General features: G+C 42.4%; 1 protein-coding gene across 8 annotated transcripts in view; it reads right to left on the bottom strand.

The window, feature by feature from the left end:
* Positions 1–17,235, bottom strand: part of LOC115788697 (triple functional domain protein) — an 80,016-nt gene that overhangs the window by 24,920 nt on the left and 37,861 nt on the right. For all 8 annotated transcript variants that reach the window (XM_030741839.1, XM_030741834.1, XM_030741838.1 and 5 more), the window contains exons 4-15: positions 15,378–15,492; positions 13,619–13,811; positions 10,110–10,214; positions 9,685–9,881; positions 9,092–9,338; positions 8,241–8,363; positions 7,068–7,259; positions 5,670–5,801; positions 4,780–5,010; positions 3,997–4,119; positions 2,238–2,429; positions 1,657–1,826 (exon numbers count right to left, since the gene is read on the bottom strand). In XM_030741839.1, coding sequence (XP_030597699.1) covers positions 1,657–1,826; positions 2,238–2,429; positions 3,997–4,119; positions 4,780–5,010; positions 5,670–5,801; positions 7,068–7,259; positions 8,241–8,363; positions 9,092–9,338; positions 9,685–9,881; positions 10,110–10,214; positions 13,619–13,811; positions 15,378–15,492 — 2,020 coding nt within the window. The remainder of the gene's footprint in view (positions 1–1,656; positions 1,827–2,237; positions 2,430–3,996; positions 4,120–4,779; positions 5,011–5,669; positions 5,802–7,067; positions 7,260–8,240; positions 8,364–9,091; positions 9,339–9,684; positions 9,882–10,109; positions 10,215–13,618; positions 13,812–15,377; positions 15,493–17,235) is intronic.

Genomic DNA, 17,235 nt, shown 5'->3' on the forward strand with positions numbered 1-17,235 from the left:
CTGGCATTCTATTTTTTTTAATTTTTTTTTTTTAAAGGGGACCCATGATGCCAAATTCCAGCATGACATTTTCATTCCTGGACTCAATATAATCATTTTTTTTGTCTTATATCAGCCTTTGGTGAAGTCTCTCAGTTCATCCACTGTCTGAAACAAGCAGTTGTCCTTTTATGTTGTTATCTTTCTTCTAATTGGCTGCCCCTCTTAAACCCATAGTTTAAGAGGGGCAGCCAATTAGGTGCCAGGGTTATGTTTGCAAGATGACCATATTTGGGATCCCTGTTCTCACTCCCATCACACAGAGCTAAGAGTAGAAAAAACTGAAACAGAGCGTCTCCAGCAGCCCGAGCTTTTGGCTCACAGGGATCACTTTCACATAAACCAAAATCATTATTTAACACTGTGGTTATGTTTAATATGAGCACCCACCATTGTGACAGTGTATTATATTAGCAGAAAATAGGGAAGCACGAGTCCACTTTAACATGACTCTTTATTTTTGGTGCCCCTTTTCCATCATTTTTGTATAAATACTGTTGTATTCATTTCAAGAGGTAAATGAAATAATAAATACAAATTAATTGCAACTGTGGGCCCAATCTCAGCCTTTTCCAGCTGTTATGGGGTGTTAGGCAGAGTGTGATTGCAACCAGATGCCAATCAGTCAAATTTTAAGAAAATTACAAAGGCCTACTTGGCTCCAAATCTTACATACAGCGTGGGCAACGAGGTATGTATCAGAGATTATTTAAGTGAGAAAATGAAGCAGCTCACACAGATTGTGATTCATCACTGTTTCAGATACACGCATGATGCATGAACATACAGACAACACCGAATTCATGAGGCTAAATATGAGTAAGCAAAAAAACAGCAGAGGTCAGGTGGGCTCTGATCAGCTTCACGTTGATTAATCGGTGTGACAGATGCACCCCCGCGCTCGCATTCATTACCCGCACGTGTGCACACGTACAGTACAGGTCCTGCGCGCACACACACAATCAGAAGGTGTGTGGACTTACAGCTGCCTCCTGGGGAGAGTGTCACACCATTAGACACTCGTTTTTAAAAGCAGTCTTATGTAAGACTTCGCTGTGGAGCCAATACACCATGGAGAGCGAGCGATCGAGAGAAAGGAGAAAAAAAAAAAAAAAACGATAAAAAAGGGGAGGAAGGAGAAGCGGTACTGGAACGTCCTCTGCATAAAAATAAAGCTGAATAATGAGGGTCAACTAGATCCACCTCTCCAACACCTCCTCCTTGCCTTTGTCGATTTTCACGCACCGCATTAACGTCTTCAAAATGACACGTATCGCATATTTTGAGCTTTCGCCACAAATTTGAATTCCAAACTCATCGCTGGTTAAATTACCCTGCCAAAACTACAAGTGAGAGAAAGACAGGAAGAGAACTATTACGTAAGGAGACATAAAATTTTTTATTTATTTATTTTTTTTATCCCTTGCCACGTTTTAAGATCCCTGCATATACGTGGGCAGAACATGTGCACTATATCTGTTACTAGCTGAAGAGATCTTAAGGATTTGTTGGATTCCACTCGTTTTGCATTAGAACATCTTCATTTTGAAATACAATCTCATCTGGGCTTTAATGCTTTGCTTTAATTCCACTTCAAGTCTACACATCCATCTCTACCTGAGCTGCTGGATGAGGTCCTCTCCCTCCTTGATGACGTTGACAGTGACCTGCAGCGTGGTCTGCTGCTGCTGGCCGAAGCGCTTGATCAGATCTTGGACGGCCTCCACAGACTCGGCGTAAACGTCGTCCAGCAGCTCCTTCTGGAGCTCCTCCAGCCACGTCCACAACTACATGAAGGGATATAGGGACAAAAGGGGTCAAATACCAAAATAGAGGTTTTTGGTAACTGATACGTTTTTTTTGTCACCAGTCTGGCCACAGAATATACACAAACACACCCTGACCACAGGACAGGATGCAACACACATTTGTCACGTTTCCACAGTGACAAACACCAATTATGAAAATTCAGAGAGGACAGCACAGTCCTCTCACCAACTCTACCTCCAACTGTTCTCAGACCCGTCCTCAGTTTGAACAATGCTAATCGCTCTCTGACTAAGACCATTAAACAAAAAATATAAACATTTCATCTGGTAATTATTTCCCTCTTGCTCAGAGAGCCCTGTGAAAGCTCTCAACCACACGAGTACGCAGCCCACCATCCACTTCAACATTACGTCATCCTCCCTGCCCACCTCTTTGACGTGCGTGTGGAAGGCGACAGACATGTCCAGCAGGACTTTGCGCTGCTCCACGCGGCGAACGAAGTCTTGGATCCTGTCTTCGAGCTGGTGGGCGGCCTGGTAGATCTCCTCTGGGTCACACTCTCCTGTCTGGGCCAGCTGCTCGGCTGCCTCCAGCAGCTTGTCTGCATTGGTGTACGTATTCTGCACCGAGGCCGGAGATGGAGAAGGAGATAGATTAGCTTAAGAAGGCGATGTAAACCGAGCAAAAGGTATTTGAAAGATGGGCAGAGAGAGAAACAGTGTGCCGGCAGAGAGAAAAATGAAAAACAGGATATGCTGAAGACGTGCATACTGATTAAATCAGTGATAGCAGAAATAGGCTGTGGAAGGAAACAGAGTGGGTGAAGGTGACATCAAGAGAAAGATGCAGAAACAACAAAAACAGAAACAAGTGGCTGTGTTAGGGTGGGATGTCACAAGGTTGATAATCTCTCTGGTTGACGTTAATAAGCTGGTTGGAGTCTTCTGCTGCACTACTAGTGTGGATAGAGTCAGCACTGGATCAAGGATTTTAACTGCAATAAACGCAATATCAAAATATGGCATTATCAAAAGTACCGCATTTAAATTACTAATGCGTGTGTACTGATGTGTTTATGCCTGAGCAGTATTTTATGAGACCAGCTAATCAAAGAGAAACTCACAGTGCCTTCTATTTTACATGCTTGCTGTAAAAATATACACTCAAGGTGTCACATTAATATATGCAAGCAAAAAGTAAAAATACACAGTGCCAACCAATACCAGATGATATAAATTATTTCAAGCAGCATAAGATGAAAATACTCATAGTTCTAGTATCTCAAGTTTGTACTCCAGCACCAATTCTTAGTTGTTTATTTTTTTTTTCTAAAAACAGATCTTCAAAAACTGTACAGTTAACACAACATTTGGACCATGAGGTATAACCTAATTTTTTTTAAAAAAATCATGGGGTGAGCTGGTATTAAAAGCAATTTCAGTAGGAACCACAAACAGCTGCACACACACAGGGACACAGCGAGCCTGTGTACAAGTGTGTGGAACAGCGATGTCGACAAGCGACACTTATGTGAAAGTGCAAAAACCTACTGAGAGATGATCTAGTTTGTAAGGTTATTGTTGTTAACTAAAACAAATCTAAGTGCTAAAATATAATAAAAACATTTTGGATAACTGAAATAAAAATAAAAACTTTTGACTTTGGTCAAATTTGTCAACGCAGTGAGGCTGAGGAGGCTTTGGTGCCTTCACAGAAAGTGAATTTCTTAAATTCTGCCCCTGGCAAAAACCTCCTATATTATAATAGAATATACTATACTAAGAATTAGACTAATACTGAAACTAATTTAAACAACAATAACAAACAAGAAAACCTGGAAACAAAGTGAATTTTAACAAAAGCTAGAACATCTAGTTTGAATAGCTAATGTTTGTTAAAATTAGCAAATTTAAGCAAATAAGTGTTACCTATTTAGCTGACATATGGAGCCCTAGCCACTATAAGCCACTGCCCGTGTCACTCATTTATAGTGAAATACCTAAAGGCATTAAATTAATTAAAAATCTGGAGATAGACACCTATTACTGTGACCCTATTGCACCTGTGATTAAAAGAAAAGACTGCACACAGATACAGTGCCATTTCAACACAATACAAAAATAAAAATCACTCGTGATGCTCAGATGTGCTGGTTTAAAACAGACGAGGGTGACAGAACGGAGCTACCTGTGCCACTTCCTCGAAGTCTTCGTGGCGTTTCTGCAGTGCTCGGGCTCTGTGGAGAGACTTTCCCACCCCCGTGTGTTTGCTGAGGAAGGCTTCGCCATGGTTTTCTATCCAGTCCAAAACCTGTGCAAAGACCACATACCCATAAGTGAGGCCGACCCTGTGAAACATGCAAACCACAAGGGGGCGCACTGAGGTGACATTAGTGTAAATGCTCTTACATACAATTTTGATCAAAGAAATGGCAGAAATAACCATTAGCACCATAACAGGAGCCACTGCACTGAGCCTTTCTTTGCACGCTCCCCCCTCCCTGCACTTTGTCCTTCACACAATGAACAGCATCTGCATGGCCATATGACCCAATTCAGTTGCCATAGCAATAGTTGCCATGTCAACACACAGAGGAATGCCTGTGATTTCTGGACAGGGTGCAGCAGTATTGTCATGCTGGACAATTTGATTATGGTATGCAAGCTTTGATTTTGCAGAGAGCCTTTATAGATATCAGGCATTCATCCAGTGCTCCTATCCACAGAACATGTGAGGAGCGAGCATGCAACGTTCCAGCAAATTACTCAAGGACATGTCGATAGGAAACATGCCTGCGGTTGCAATCAAACCCTCTATTAAGTGTTGTATTCATCTACCCATGAGGCTAGCCTGCCATTTTCAAATTAATGTCTAACCCTGGCAATTAAGTTTGGTCTCGGAATTACGGCACGCTCAAACAAATGTGTGCATGCATATAAAATACACACAGTAAACAGTAAATGTGTGTACCTGCTGGACGTCCTGCTGAAATACACAGAGCTGCAGACGTTGGTGCAGCCGCACTTTACGGTGCTGCCAGATGTTTTCCAGCTGCCTCTGGTGATGCAGCACCTCGTGGATGATGTCCAGGACGTGGTGCACCGCCTTTGAGTAGTTTGCCGTTGCCGTCAGTGAATCAGCACTGCCTGGGGTCAAAGGTCGCTGCAGCTTGTCCAACAGAGCTTTGCCATCTTGACTCACCTGAGGTTAGAAAATGTTTTGAGTAATACCTTTAATTTCACCCACTGAAGAAATTTAATTTTGTCTCGACGTGATTTTAAATGAACATCAAAATTAATTTGTCAGAACTTGTGAGAGGGCAGGGGACTTAGCATAATGGATGAACTTAAGTTTGTCGTCAGTTAAAACACAGTGATGGATAATCATATTAAATATGGCCACTGCTCCAAATAATAATGTGTACGTACAAGTAATCCCTGTGAGCCAAAAGCTCAGGACAGCTCTAAATACCTGTTTTCAGTTTTATTTCTCTGCTCTGTATGATGTCAAGGAGAGTGGATAACCCTAAAGTGGTCATGTCAGGCACACAGTCCTAGCTGAGCACAGAAGGTTTTTGTTTAAGAGGGGCAGCCAATCAAAAGAAAGGTGGCTTAAAGGGAGGGTAGATCAAGGGAGAGGAGGTAAAACTGCTTTTTTTAAACACTGGATACGGGGCTGCGACAAGGCAGCACAAAAAGGGATCATTTTCAACTGAATAAAAATACGGAGGTGGAAATGAGCAGAGTTCCCTTAAACCACAACGGTTTACTTTCATTGCTGCCAAATCCGACACTTCGAACACCAGATAACTTCATCCATTCGCACATTTTCCACACATTTCTGCAGATGTGTGAATTTACCTCAGAGTAAGCAGCAGTGATGTGCTCGTACAGGCCTTGGTGATGGTGAATGGCATCTTCAAGGTCCTGTAGCTCAGAAGGCAAATCCACCTCGCCACATGCCTTACACCAGGTGTCCACATTACTCATGTACTGCAAGGGGAGAAGCATATTTCACATGAGACTGTGGTGGTTTATACATCTGCGCGCTCTGCCCAGGAGTCAGATACAGCCGAGCATAAAAAGAAAATCTCCCAGAGAGCTTTTATTGCCCTTTTTTTTTTTTTTTAAACAATAACTGGGTGTAAACATGCAGAAATTATCTTATGATCAAGAGATTTTTTTTTTTAGAAGAATTATCTATAGCTGAATGTGGCGTTCATTGGCCTGTGGTGACTTCCTAGAAACTTTCTGTACCCCCTCTGTGGGAGTGATGGAAAACAAACCACCATTAAGACTGACCTCTGAGAAATCTCACAAAATTGACATGATCTCCATCTAATGACTGTCTTTAAAACACCTCTCACATAATAACTGGAATCGCATACATGAATAGAACAGGGACTTAAAACAGGCTTCTGTGCATGTGCGAAGGGAAAAACCTCTGGGAACAAAATGCCTGTTTCTATTTCAGCTCACAAACATGAAAGGCTGGTCTAATGACGGCACTATTCCAGGTCGGAAAAGTCGCACCACCCATGTTCCCTGGTTGGGATTCTACTTGTGTTCTTTTCAAGGCCATGAATCATTCCATAGTGGCCTGGCTAATGAGCACAGCCAGAAACACCAGCAGATAACAATCACTTTACTTACATTTGGATTGTGTTTATGTAAATTTATGCTAATGGAATGCATGTGCTAGTCTTTATTTAATTAGCCCAAATGGGTATTTTACAAACCAGAAAGTATGCACATAAATGTTCATTTGCATTCGTTACAAAAGGTTAACAGCTCAGCTACCTGAGCAGCCCATCAACACAAGTTTTACCAAATTCAGATCCCACTGAATTCAGAACTAAAGGACTACTTAGACTTTTTTGAAACTACTATCATATTTGTATAGCAAATGTGAAGTGAGAGCCAGCAGCTGCTTAGGTTACGTTAGCATAGTAGATGAAAATAAGGAGGTTTGAGTTTTACTTCATTACTAGTAAATCTCACAGGATCCATTCTTTTATACTATTGTTTCCATTCATTTGTAAAGAAAACAAGAGTATGAGTCTTTCATATCTCAGATTACTTTCATCATTCTCAAAGTAAATGAGAGGTAAAACACAACATTAAGGGCTCCAACAATGAATTCATGTAAGACTCGACAGATTCAATCCATCAAGACGTTTCACGATCAATCCAAAAACATTCTGCCTTAAACTAAACATCTTGTCATACAGAGCACATTTACCAAACTGACACACTCACCTGGTCACATTTCTGATGGAAGCCGGCCGACATCTCCAACAGCGTGCTCCGTTCATCCAACGCGGCGGCAAACGCCTTCCACTCCTGCTCCAACTGACCTGAGATCTGCTTAATCTGCTGGGAGGCATAGTGACCCGACTCCAGCAGCCGGTTGCCCACAGACATGATCCGGTTGATGTTGACGTACACATTCTGTACAGGATGATGCGGCAGAGAGGTGAAAGACTGCTGAATATTTTCAGTTACCAGTTCAAAAAGATGAATTTGAGAAGCAAAAACTTAAGTCTGATTAGTCGTTTCCGGGTAACAAACATCAAGGCCTGGGGCATGTCCAGAGGGGGCCATGGAGCGGCACAAGTAATTAAAGGGATATACACATGAATGACTTAATAATTATGAACCAATAAAAGAATGCAGGTTTCAAGCAGTATATAATTCTGAAAATGAGCCATTCTGCACAATGAGGCAGAACTTTATTGTGAGCTTCAGGCACTGTAATTATATTTTGAAGCTAAAACTTTTGTACCATTATCTGAATAGCATTATGACTTGTACTGAAGTGTGCAGCAACACATTTTACATAATGCATCTTTATGAGGGCACAGGGCTGCACATTAGCATGAAAATAATACTCATGTTTTCTGTATTTATTTCTGAAAACACAAATATTCTGATGTCCTTTGCGGCTAATAAAGGCAGACTGTAGGAAAAAAAACCAACAAGTTAAAAACAGTTAAGACTTGGACCGGTAAACAGGGTTGAGATGGCTTCACTTTAACATGCGGATAGGCTCGAGAAAATGGTAAACTGAGGGCTTAAGCAAAAGAGGACAGAGAGAGGCGAAGGCAATTGGTCTGCTGCCATTTTTTCTCATGTGTGAGCAGAAACTCTAGTGGCTAGATTGATTCCTCGTCTCAGCAGTTTCATAACGGTTATGTAAGGCCGACTGTGGATAGAGAATAGGATTACTTAATACCTGGTTGCGTTGCTCCTAACACGGGGAAAATGTGCAAGTGCACAGAAGCACAGGCTGCTCTAAACAAACACTCAAACCCAGCAGTAGAGCTTGACACTAAGTGCAATAACTATATTATTATATAGTACAGGGCACAGACTCAAGTCCGAGAGGGAAGAAAAGCAGCATCTCCTGCTGTGAATCAGTGTGCGCCTTACCATGCAGTTCATAGCGAAGTGGCTGTGCTGGGTTTGCAGCTCTAGGGCATGGGGGTGGTTGTTGCCAATCTCTGTGTAGCCTGCCAGGAACAAACCCTTGTTGTGCATGATCCAGTCAAACATCTGAGGCACGACGACACACAAAGACACAAAAGAGAAAAAATAAATTAAAAAAAAAAAAAAAAAACAGACACACAACGTCCGGGTTCATTAGCAACTTTTGCAGATCATTGCAAGCACAGGTACAAACAGCTGGGACTGAGCTGTGTGGGCAAACCTGAGTGTTTGTTCACTGCTGCAGTGTTCACATAGTTGTCATCTATCCAGGCCAGCATACAGAGAAATGGACTGCCTCTATTAAGAGCATCCTCTCTGGCTCTCTTAGAGAACAACTTGTGGCCTATGGTGTCCTAGCAACAAGCTCCTACTACTGCAGTGTATCCAAGACTGCAGCTCGCTCTGTGTTGCTGCAACCTGCTATTTTATTCCACTCACTCCAACATGGATCTGTGGATTTCTCTCCCTGTCTCTTTTCATTTTGTGCCGCAGCTGTCATCGCCTGAGCTGTCTGGGTGGCAGCCAGAGGAGGTGGCAGTGTACCTGCATGAGCTAGCCTCCATCTTCCTGCCTCTAAGTGGAGGAGGGCAAACGTGTTTAGTTTTTACCTCCCAAGGACTAAAATGAAAGCAATTTCAGTTCACGAGGTCTTCATAAAACAGCATCAGTCGATGATTTTCTGTGTGTGTAATTACATTTTTTATATATATTGGCAGTTGTGTGCCCTACAGTGACCTCCAGCTCTGGTTATTGATTACCACTACATCACTGCTCACAGAGAACCGACCACCAACCTTCTCTGCATCCTGTTCGAACAGGCGGAGCTGGAAGCACTGATCCAGCTGGAGCTTGCGGACGTGCCACGCCTGATGGAGAAGCTGCCGGGTGGAGTGTAGCTTGTCCAGCAGCTGGGTGATGCGGGGCACCAGGCCTTGGGTGTCCACGTTGCACATGCCGCTGCTGCTACTGCTGCTGCCGCCGCTGCCGCTGCTGCTATTGCGGTTGGAGAAAGACTCGCTGCTCTGAATGCGCTGGAGCAACCTGGAAATGGAGTTAATGTTTGCTTTAATGCCAAGGCTGACAAACTCGGATTTGTTTTATGGACTTAGGTTTTGCATATAAAGGTTTTGCAACAGTTTTGGACAAACTAACATCTGCTGAATGGCAACTTTTGGAGCACTTTAATGCAATTATCTGGCTTGCTGTGCAGTTAAATGTCCTAATAGCCTCTCAAAGAAGTATACCTTAGTACTAAGTAGTGTTTGTATGAAGTTTGCATACAGTCTAGAAATACACCTTCTCAATTAAGTTAGGTGTTGCTAACCAATTCCTTGCATTCCAAATCTTTTCCCAAACATGGTCACTTCCAGCTCTTTTTTTTTTATACCTCTGCCCTTCAGTGTCCAGCTCCTCTATAGGAGCTTTTATGATTTTCTTCTTGAGCGTTGCATGTTCTTCTATCATCCGTCTGGCTCCTTCCAGGTCTTGGGGAAAGTCTTTCCTTGATACAGTTTCCTGCATCTCCTCTAATCGAGTCAGCATCTGGGTGGCATGGCCAGAGAACTCCTCAAATGCCACACGCACCTGCATGGAAACACAAACAAAAACACTCGAGTCATCTTATCCTGGTCCCTGACAGTTGGATGACTGTTTTAACAGCAAAACAATCAATTTGGAAAGAAGAATAATCCTGCTTCCACTGTTAATCTTTTGCATTTGGACATCACTGAGGATTTGGGGGGGGGGATCTTGACACAGACTTAAAGATCACACAGACAGTTTGGAGTGACAGAAGGGATGAGCCGATCTTACCTCTATCCACTCTTCGTGGTTGTAGTCCAGACTGCCGTCAAAGTCTGCCGTCAGCTGAGAGGGGTCGACGACTTTGGTCAAGCCCTCAAGTGACACCATGGTGGTCTAGTGGAGCAAGAAGCAAAGAAAGAGGGATTAAGAGGGGCTTAGGTGGATTCAGGATGATGTCAGACACTTAAGTGACAAATGCTTCTAATCTTTCTTCTCCTTCCGTGTTTTGTTGCTGAAAATTTTTTATTTTATTTAATTACATAAACCACATTACTAACCTCTAGTCCTCAAAGACTAGCAGATATTTTTTCAATTACAGCAGAGTAGCAGAGATGTCACCTTCAGTGGAAGCCCAGTGATTAATAACATGCTTTAAGATCCTGCTAATTTAAGCACAAGCAACCATTCTACTGCCATCCGGACATCCTGCACTAACAAAACATCTTTGAGACCGATAAAAACTCAGACCTCACCCCCTGAAACAGCCTGTCAAAACTTCCCTTTGCCGTCCTTGACTTCAGACTTAAGTGAAATTCAAATCCTCTGCACAATATCAATTTCAGCGATACACTGAGGAAAAGTCTCCCTGTTTGGTTTCAGTGCCTCTGTGTTTCCACCTCCGCACAACACCCCCACACACATGGCCAGAGATGGATGGAGACAGAGCGATAGCTTGGATAGGCTTTGTGCAAGCCAAACAATGCAGAGACGGACTGTTGTCCTTGGGTAAAAAAGCACAGCAGCTCTTGCCAGGGAAAAATACTGATGCTGCTTGTTCACTATGATACTGATTTGTACTCTATTGAATGGTGCGATAGTCGGTCAGGGCCGTTTGGCTAGTATTTTACCTCGCACTGAACCATGCCATTTATCAGCAATCAAAATCGAGATTGCAGCCGGCTCTCTGAGCTTCGGCTCGCCGCTTGCTTTCTTTGTGTATGAACTGATCATAAAGGGAGGAACGGAGAAAAGCATACCCTACTTCTGGTTTCTATTATACAAGGCGAGGAGAAAACTCCTTGATGCACACACAGAAGCAAACAAACGCACAATCTGAATGCTGGAAACACACTTTGGTGCAACTGTAGTCCTAGCAACAGTCCCGTATCAATTTTGCATGGAGGGTGCAAGAAATCTTAAAAACAAGAAAGAAAATCTTAATAAAACATCCACAGCATGGAGTGACACATGAAGCATGCATACGAATGCACATGCAGCCTATCCAATCAATGCGCATGTGGCATGACAGAGCAGCTTGTGGATGGATAATTGTAGTGTACCCCCATGGCTATTCTTCCTATCAAAGAATCAATACAATATAATGAGACTACAGTGAAGCGGTGTGTGTATACACATGTGAGCAATCACAGTAAATTTCCACACTCCTGTGTTCTCTTATGTAGCTATAATCCAAAGCTAGAGGGAAAATTTCCACTCTTAGTATCAGAAAAGAAAAACTGCAATTTAAAAAAAAAAAAAAAAAAAAAAGACAGAGGCTACAGCACACACACTTAAATCAACCCAAGTTTCACTGCTGCAAATGAGAGCTCATCATTATGGTAGTAAGCAAGGTTGTCTAATGACAGATCAAACAGGAGGTGGGGAATTGTTATTCTGCTCTCACTGGAAGACATTTACTACACAGGCTTGTAATCAGATGAAGGCAAGAGCCCAGTGGCGCACATTTCAGTGTCAGTTTATAACTACAAAATGGTCAGAGGGTAAAAATAAGCCTGTTCTTGTGAATGCATCACTTAATTAGTTGTGAAAATGTCTTCTTTATCGCTTGACTGACAGCCTAACGAATACTCATCCTCGTGATTTACTGCGTGCTGTTTTTTTGGGTTCGTGATGAAAATCTTTCTGTGGTAGACAGCTGGCTGGTGATGTACGCACCCAAAGCAGCAGGGAGAGGGAAATAATGAAATGTGCTGACAATGAGCAGCTCGGGGGGTGTGGAGGGAGGGAGGTGGCACAGTGGTTATCACAGCTCAGCTGACAGCAAATTGGAGGGAAAATGGTGGATTTTTTAAAATCCTTTTGTGACAAGTTCCTTTAAAATGCCAAATGTAAAACTGATACACTTAAACACAGGCAGCTATGAGATATGTATCCTCACATATTAACTGCAACAGTTCCCCTAAATCCTGCCTGCTGCAAATGGTGACATAAATCAATAGAGGCAAACATGAGACAGAGATTTTTTAATTCTTCTTAACAATATTTTATATATAGTGGATGAAGACGGTACATTCAGCATGTGGATGGATCTACGTTTGATCTGGGACAAATTTTAATTTTTAATTTTTAAATTTTTTTATTAAAAACAATGGATGCCCTCCCTGATGCAACCCTCCCTGAGCCTGAGCTTGTGTCTCCTCCTGGTCTCCAACTGGAGATCTTTCGAATGCAAATGCTTTAACCACTACACCATGGAGCAACGACTATATATCGACTGGCAAAATAAAAACGTCTGTTATTTTTGTTTATTTTAGGATGTTTCAGACTTAAACACAACATTCCTCTTCTACCACTTATGCAAGAACAATGTAAAAGAGTATTGACAAAGTTTACACATGGGAATAAATCTCCAGAGGCTTAGAATTGCTGCTATAGTTTAAACTTGAAAAGACAGTGTTTATATATATTTTTTTAAACCTTCTTAAATTTAACATGTTCTAAATAAAAGGAGAAAAATAATCACATATGAATGAGTAGGATTCTTTTTTTTTAGTCATTGTATGAACTATTAATTTACGGAGGTGTACTATATTGCAATATGTATCATTATCAGGACATGAGATTTTTGTCGTATGACACAGCCCTGCCACCAGCAAACAAACAATTTACTACTAAACAAACTCACTCTTATTTTGAAAGCTCAGTCACTGCTAACCTGTCTTGTTTCTCTCTACCACCGGGCTGTAACTGGGAACCTCAATATCTGCCAGCTGCCAACAGTCAAACAGACTCAAACTCCACCATGTTGGACTGCAGCTGGTGATGGTAGTCTTTGCTCTTTTGGGGCCACTTTAGCCAAAACCTGCAGCAGGTGGAGGATTGCTCCATGCGCCGCTATGCCAAGCTCAACGACCGAGGCTGCAGAGCAGAACAAGCACTAGCAGCTGCAATCCAAGATGGTGAGAGATTCCCTGGAGAGCAGCTGATTATTGCTTATCACATACTGTATGTTAGGGAAAAAAGGATAATGAAATTCTGGACAGTTTAGGTGATTGTGATAGTGTTTCCCTTATTTCTTTTTCTTCCATTTTTGTTGTTATTTATAATCCCCCTTTGCACCAGAGAAACAAATAAATCTTCATTAAAAAACAAAACAAACAAAAACAAAAAAAAAAGCTTTCAGCTTTTATTCATTAACTAGACCACTATGATGTGACACACTAGGCCTTTGCTTCTATTCACTTAACAGGTAAAAAAGAAGTAAAAAAAAAAAAAATATATCGAAAAGACATTAAAATATTCTCTTACTGCCTTCAGTGCACCACTCAAAATCCTACCTCAAATTCAAACTTGGAGCTGCCGAAGTTGGTCCTCTGCTTCTGCCAGAAGTTGTCTGGTTTGATGATGAGTGCGACGTGGATGCAAGACGGGAAGGACTCCTGCAGGATCTTCAGCAGAGGCTTGATGCTGTCCCACTTGGAGCCGCGCATATCAACAATGACCGTGAAGCCATGTTTACACACCTCCTCGCTGGGACGGGCAGGGATGGAGGTCGGCGGGCGTGGGAGGAATTAAAAGGGAAGAGATGGAGAGCAGGCGGGCAGGAGGTGGGGGGAGGGGGCCGAGAGAGATTGGTGAGAGTTTAATCCCGAGAGAGGAGACAGATGACAGGCATGGGAAAGGATGAGAGAGGGATGATGGAGAGGAAAGAAAGAGATGGAAAAGGAAAAAAAAGGGAGAAAAGAGAATCAAAACAAACAGTGAGATGACGCATTTTCTATACTGTTAGAAGCCTACGCAGCAAATCCCACACACCCACCCACGCACTCTTCTGCACACACACACACCCACATGCACGCAGAAACCTGTGACGAATGAGCCACAAATGCATATATTACATATAATATATATTATATATTTAAATACACACACATGCACATTTGTGCATCAGCGACCTCTTTCTCCTGTGGTGCTCTGCTCTCGCCACCATCTATTATCATGACACAAGCTTGCATAAACATACTGGAACTAAAATCTGCTACATTTATCTAAAACATCACAACAAATATAATTTGTCTTCAGCATTTAGGGTGCAGAATATTTGGCTGCTTATCTGCCATCTTATTCCTCCATCATTCTCACCAAAACTACTTTATTTAATCCACAAAGTGCTTCTTTCTCTTCCAGTATTTTTTTAACCTTCTGCAAAATATAAAATATTCCTCTTCTCTTTTTGACTGTCATTACCCACATCACTTTAAAATCCTTCCACCACTGCATCTCTAAATACCTCTCTATCTTTCCCAGCCCTCTCTCCCTCCCTCTCTCCGTGGAACAGCTTGTCACTAGTGTGCAGTAATGTGCAGATGTTGCCTTTCCTAAAAACAGAACGCCAAAAATCCCCAAAGTTAAACAAATGCAAAATGTGACATGATGACACTGAGGTTTTCAAAGCCCAAAAATTCAACTTGCAGTCTAATTTTAAAAATCACACGTGCATAATGTGATGGAGCTGAGTGTAGACGGAGAGGATGGATGGTTTGAAAGAGATGGAAGGAGAAGGAGACAGATGAGAGATGTTTTACCTGGGAGGTGAGGAGCTGCTCGCCTACAGTAACTGCTGCTGCACTGCCTCGGCTACTGCGACACTTTGTTTTGCTTTCACACACACACGCTCGCCTGCTCCCTCCCTCACACACCTCCTCACACATGCGCTCTCCATCTCTGTCAGTTTTAATCCTCCCTCCCCTGCCCATCTCAGCATCTCTATCTCCCTCTCACTTTCTCTCTCTGTTTATACCCCCCCTCCCCCGTTTCTTTTTCTGTTGCATGTCCTCTCTGTTAGCTCCAGGCTTTTCCTCTCTGCCTCAGCATCTCACCATATCTCTAGAACCGATTTCTGGCAGCCGAGAAGCTGCAGCAAGATAACTGCTCTTGAATTATTACGCTCTCTATTCCCATCACATGCTTATCTCAGCCCTCTCACGTGTTTGCTTGTAGAGCTTTGAGCACTTGCTGTAGGAATTCATGTCATTTTGAGGCACTGCTTCACACACTCACAAACACACAACTGATCATATGCAATGAATGAGTAACCTGGGGATGCCAGCGAGGTAGGCGATCAGTCTCCTCAGGTCGTCTGTTCGTATTCTGTCGTGGTTGCTGCGTGATGGAAACGTTAACACGGGACCGCCACGTCTGTCTCTGCCGCCTGAGGTGATGCCCGCGCGCACACACACACACACACACACACACACACACACACACACACACACACACACACACACACACACACACACACACACACACACACACACATTATAAGAACAAGCCCATATGTGGCACGCAGATTTTTGCAGGTTTAGTGGTATCATTTTTACCACTAAACCTGCAAAGATCTATCATAGTAGCCAGTCAGCTAATCCAATAAATAAGTGACAGGCTTGATACATATGTGAGGCTGAGCCCGCTGAACCAAACACTCAGAATAATAAACAGACATAGCACAGAACAGTTTAAAAAGGTTTTTTTTTTTTTTAAATAAACAAAGAAGAGACAGAGGAACAATTCAGAGTGAATTCACAGATAACCATCTTCCAATTATTATAAAATACAAGAAAAGATCTAAAGTGTTTTATCGGTCTCTGTCTGTACAGCTGAACTGTGAAAAATTAAGTGTATCTGCTTACAACAGGCTCGTGGCCATGCTACAGGCTGTGTGAGGCCGCACCAAGGCACAAAAACGCTTGAAGCAAAACAGTCGTGTTAGCTGATGTGTAGCGTGTGCAACATTTTCCATTTCTTCACTGTAGTAATACATTTTGGTGTGCTAACATCTACTAATTAGCACCAAACACAAAGATAATAAAGTTAGTCCCCCCCCCCCCCCTTTTTTTTTTTGCTCATAAATGAAAGCACATTTTAACAGGATTACGATCCTAAATGAGAGGCTAAAGGGGACCTATTTTTATTAAATGGGGTCTTGCTGCAGACCCTCAGTTCATCCACCATCTGAAACAAGCCATTTTAGCTCCCTTCCCCTCACGTCAAGCCAACTTTCTCCTGAAACATAAGGTTTGAACTGTACATAAAAACAGACATAGCTTCTGGGTCTAAAAAGTGAATGCCTTAAACATGCATCCGTTCTAATGCCCAGTAGCAGGTGACTCCTGTGGTTGAAGTCCTTTTGTACAGAAATGGTCTGACTCTCAGGAGCTAGTTTCAAGCCTTACGAAACAAAAAAAAGAGGTTTGTTTTGTAAATTTTGTCACCATTAGGGTCAGAAAGAAAGAGAAAGCAGAGTATGCTTTACTTTGCAATCAGCACTGGGTGTAACGCATTACTGTAGAGTTAGAATTACAATGCTATATAATTCTACAAAGTTTCTTCAATTATCTGCACGATGGCTGGATAGACTGTAGCACATTTGGCTACAATCAGCTGATTTCAGTTCACATGCAGGGAGGAGGAAAGTGGTGGAGCAGTTTACAACTTTTGAGGAGTGGAGACACTTATTTGTAGTGAACGAAAACGAGTGCGGTGGTCCAGGACAGGAACTACTGAATTATACTGCTAACACAACATCGGCTCCTTGCAAGCACCTGCACAGACAGCAGCAAAGGACTCCGAGTGATGTTAAAGCTGAGCCCAGCTCACAGGTAACAAAGGCAGTGATGAGCAGTCAGGATTGCAGCCTCCACTTCTACCTGCACCTGTTTCTACCGTACAATCACCGCGACAATCTCTGGGCTGGTTCTCAACTTTGCTTGTGAGAATGCATTTCCAGGAAGCACGTAATGATTACTTTTTTTTTTAAGTAACAATATGTAACATATTTTTTGTGCAATAACTCGAACACTGCTTGTGATTGACAAGATAAGTGTCCAGTTTCTTCTTATTGACATCTGTTATCTAAACAAGATGGCAACATTGAAAACAGCTTAGCTTAAGGCTT

The sequence above is a fragment of the Archocentrus centrarchus genome, chromosome 11, assembly GCF_007364275.1.
Source record: "Archocentrus centrarchus isolate MPI-CPG fArcCen1 chromosome 11, fArcCen1, whole genome shotgun sequence".
Lineage (NCBI taxonomy): Eukaryota > Metazoa > Chordata > Actinopteri > Cichliformes > Cichlidae > Archocentrus > Archocentrus centrarchus.